This window comes from Acyrthosiphon pisum, chromosome X (genome assembly GCF_005508785.2).
Source record: "Acyrthosiphon pisum isolate AL4f chromosome X, pea_aphid_22Mar2018_4r6ur, whole genome shotgun sequence".
NCBI classification, from domain to species: domain Eukaryota; kingdom Metazoa; phylum Arthropoda; class Insecta; order Hemiptera; family Aphididae; genus Acyrthosiphon; species Acyrthosiphon pisum.
Window position 1 is genome coordinate 17,311,778 of NC_042493.1, and position 4,086 is coordinate 17,315,863.

Consider the following 4,086-nt stretch of genomic DNA (forward strand, 5'->3'; position numbering starts at 1 on the left):
AGCCTTAAGGCTGAAATAGAAACGCTTAAGAGCTCAAGGTCAGCGCCTGTGTCAAAGCTGACATATGCCACTAAGGCAGTAAGCGCTCCAAAGGCCACAGTCGCCGTCGTGGTGAAGTCGAAAAAGACTACTGAGAAGGAGCAGCAGGCGAAGAGTAGGTAAACGAAAGTAACGTCTCGCTTCATGATAGAAATACCGAAAGACATTTCGGTAGCCGCTGCTAAGGCTGGAGTATGGGAGACGGTGAAATCTAAAATTAAGAATCAAAGAGCGAAAACTATAGTCAGTGGTCAATCCCTGATAATCATCTTCAACGACGCTAATACGTTGAAGGTGATGAAAGGTATTGAGCACGTAATTTAATTAAGACCTAGAAGACCCCAGGTGATAACCTATACGACGTGGATAGTGGTATATCCAAAGAGGAACTCGCTGAGCGCCTTTTGGGTCAGAACTTGGAACTTGGGCTGACCGCAGAAGACGTGGCCAGCATGACGCCGCTACATAAGCTGGGCGCTCGTGATGGTGACGTTGCCCATTGGGTGATCGAAGCGCTACCAAGTGTCATTCCGAAACTAGAAACCAAGTCCGTTTACATCGGCATGAAGAGGTGCCGGTGTAAAGTGCACAGCTCTACGCCGCAGTATTACAATTGTCAACAGTATGGTCATACGTCGTTTAGGTGAGAGCAAACAACTCCGACGTGCAGGCACTGCGCAGGCGCCCACGAATCCCGTACTTGCAAAGAGGAGCGTGTGAAGTGCGTGAACTGCAAAGGCCTGCCCAAGGCGTCTAGCGCAGCGTGTAAGGCCAGAAACCAAGCAGCACGAAGCCTCCTCAGGTGAACGGACTTCAGTACCAAATGACCGAGTCCATTAAAATTGTTCAGCACAACGTCAATAGACAAAAGATAGCGAGTCTGCAGCTAAGAGATTTCTGCATAGAATGCGCCACAGACGTTGTGCTTGTTCAGGAGCCATTAACGTGCAACAATAATATTTACGGCTATGAAAATTACTAACAGGTACTACACGGTGATCATGCCGGTGCGGCCGTCATAGTACTGAGTGCCCCCATACAAGTTATTGAGCTCCCGGTTATGTCTGGCCAGCATATGATAGCGGTTAAACTGAGTCAGGGCGTATACTCAAAATCCATTACAGTGGTCTCGGCGTATTTTAAGTACAACATGCCGACTACCTACTTTATCGAGAAGCTACACGCGGTCCTTGCATAATAGCCCCGCACTCTCATCGGAGCAGACGTCAATGGCCACTCCCGGCTGATTTGGCCTATTTGTAGAAGAGCTGATTGAGGACTTCAACCTCACGGTAGCAAATTTGCATGGTAATATTTGTACAAACGACCGAGGTTCGTCGAAAACCGATGTTACGCTGCCCTCGCCCCAAGTCCGCAACTTGGTCAGTGACTGGACGGTTCCTGAGTATACTCAGACTGACCATAGATGGGTCCACCATCGACACGCAAGCTTGCACTACTGTCAGTGCAATACAGGGAGCTGCGAGGAAATCTATCCCCCAAATTAAGCACCCAGGCGGTTATGTCGGTAACCAGCCCTGGTGGACGACTGAGCTGACGTATCTTCGGAGAGAACTTGCCAGGAAAAGGCGCATGGGTCTACACTGCTCTAATAGACCAGGATATAATGCAATGCTTAACAATTACCTGCATTATTTAGATTAGAGCGGCAAAGATGGCCGCGTGGCGAAATTTTGCTGACCAGTGTTGCGTGCACCCGACTTACAGGAGATGGTGACAGGATGGGATGATGGTAGTAGCGTCAAAATGATCAACAGTGTGTGGTTGATGTATTATTTATTTAAAATTTGTAAAATATAATAACCAAGTTGAATTTAAACACTATTAGATTATTCAAATTGACGAAGAAAAACCAGTGTCTTAGAAAATAAGCGATTGCTCGAATATTCTCTAAGTCCCGTAATACGTCGTCAACAAAAATAATCTAAGTCGTAATACAAAAATATGATAATCAATAACGAAGAGGTACAGGGATGTGTACGTACGGTTGGTGAAATCACGTCTGAATACTGGTCACTCCCAGGGCTTCTATATAGTCCTATCCCCTCTTACCAGATCCCTGGCGGACTACGTCGTTCAACGATGTGTTGAACAAAAATGTGTAATAATAAAATATAATTAATATATAGGTACATTATAAAATTAAAAAAAAAATAACTGTTAAATAATTGGTTTTTAGAATAGATTTTTAAGAACAGTACTATACGTTGTAAGGGTTTTTATTACCTCTTCATTATCAATGTTAATATCTTTTTCACATGATATAAGCATAAGTGATTCTAATCTATCTTCTCCCATACTACTTCTCAATCTACTTTTAATTAGCTTCAATTTAGAAAAGGCTCTTTCAGGAGAAGAACTTGAAACCGGTAAAGTTAAACATATACATAATGCAATATAAATGGATGGAAACACTTCTTTTAAATCATTTTGGTGACACACCTTAAAAACCGTCGAAATATTTCCTTGGTTTGTTGCTAAGTCTAGATCTTCTGGATCAATATCATTTTCAGTATTATCACTTGTTTCTATTTCTTCGTCGATATCATCTGTTTTGTGAATTTTTTCTGGTAGTATCATTAATTTTTTAAACATAAAATATGAATCTGAAAATTGTTTGTATTCACGTCTTAAATCATCAGCTTTTACAAATTTCCCATAGACCATTTCAAATCCATCAAAAGCATCAGTTGGTAAATTTGACTGCTCTGCTACTTCTTTTAATCTTTTTTCTTGAAAAAGTGAAATATCTTTATAAAGTGGAGTAGATTAATCATTGAATCGCTCTACTATCTGTGTATTTACAATATCAATTATTGTATAGTAAGTATTAACTTGAAAATTTTTGATTGGACAACTGATTTGTTCATCTGCTATATTTTCTCCTGGAATTTTTTTTTTTCTTATCCTGTTTAATGATAATGGAGTGAATGATAATTCATTCGCCTTAGACGCTATAAATGTATTTTTATCTTCTACCAATTTTTTTAATTGATGCTCACTTCTGAATGTATGAATTTTTTCTAATATCAATTTTACGTATTCACTAGCACCCAGCAAATCAATATTAACACCTTGCAAAAATTTAGTTAAAGGGCTAGTTAATTCAAAAATTTGCTTAAAAATAAAACCGGTTAGTATAAAACGCTCGGACAATAAATAATTTATCAAGCTACTAGCTTTGACACTCGATATACGATCAGAATCGTGTTGTAAATCCTCTAATATATCAATGATTGAATCATATGTGTCGAAAACCGTACAAAGAGCAGCTGAGTGTGATGTCCATCGGGTAGTATCTACTCTTTTTAGTCTTCGCAGTGGCTTTCCAGGATATATTTTTCTTTGGGATGCCGAGTAAAGTCCTACTCGCTTCTTACTACTGCCTATATAATCATAAAGTGTTTCCAATGTACCAAATAAGTCTCTAGCTTGTGAACAGGAACTTACAGCATCGACTATAACCAAATTAAATTTGTGTGCCCAACACCAAACGTAAGTAGCTGATGAATTATGCTCTTTTACAATAGCTTGTAAGCCGTTGTATGCACCTCTCATTGAGGCAGTACCATCATAAGATTGCCCAATTAGATAAGTTTTCCAATCTAAACACATATCTTTACATATATCATCAAGAACTGTAAATAAATGTTGACCGGTAGTCATTAATGTTTCTCTAACAGTTATCAACCGTTCACAGACTACACCGTTACTTTTATTTATATACCGAATAACAAGTGACAATTGCTCTTTTCTTGACACGTCAAATGTGGTATCTAAAGATAAAGCAAAAAATTTTGCATTCAAAATTTTATTTTTTATTGTATTACAAATGTTAGTTGCAATAGCTAATATCAACTGATTTTGCCGATTCCATGATACAAAATGTTGTGTATGTTTTCCCCTAATTTGGACTTCAGTTAAATGACATGATAATGGAGGTGAATACTTTGCCAATAAGATAGCTAAATCTTTAAAATTTCCACGAACATCATCTTTCGATGTATAAGTGTATAACACACACAT

General features: G+C 38.9%; 1 protein-coding gene across 1 annotated transcript; it reads right to left on the reverse strand.

The window, feature by feature from the left end:
• Positions 1-1,543: 1,543 nt before the first annotated feature.
• On the reverse strand, positions 1,544-4,086 carry LOC103307878 (zinc finger MYM-type protein 1-like). Its single transcript, XM_008180298.1, has 4 exons — positions 2,919-4,086; positions 2,688-2,792; positions 2,287-2,627; positions 1,544-1,648 (listed from the first exon to the last, which is right to left on the reverse strand). Exons 1-4 carry the CDS (start codon positions 4,084-4,086, stop codon positions 1,544-1,546), a joined length of 1,719 nt encoding a protein of 572 aa, XP_008178520.1.

What these genes read in the sequence shown, in the direction of transcription:
- LOC103307878 (XM_008180298.1), bottom strand. Translation starts at nt 4,086, where the DNA reads ATGTGTGTGTTATACACTTATACATCGAAAGATGATGTTCGTGGAAAT. An exon ending in TATAGCAGATGAACAAATCA is followed by an intron (nt 2,793 to 2,918) that starts GTTGTCCAATCA and finishes CACTTTTTCAAG; the next exon opens with AAAAAAGATTAAAAGAAGTA. An exon ending in TTAACATTGATAATGAAGAG is followed by an intron (nt 1,649 to 2,286) that starts GTAATAAAAACC and finishes CTGGTCTATTAG; the next exon opens with AGCAGTGTAGACCCATGCGC.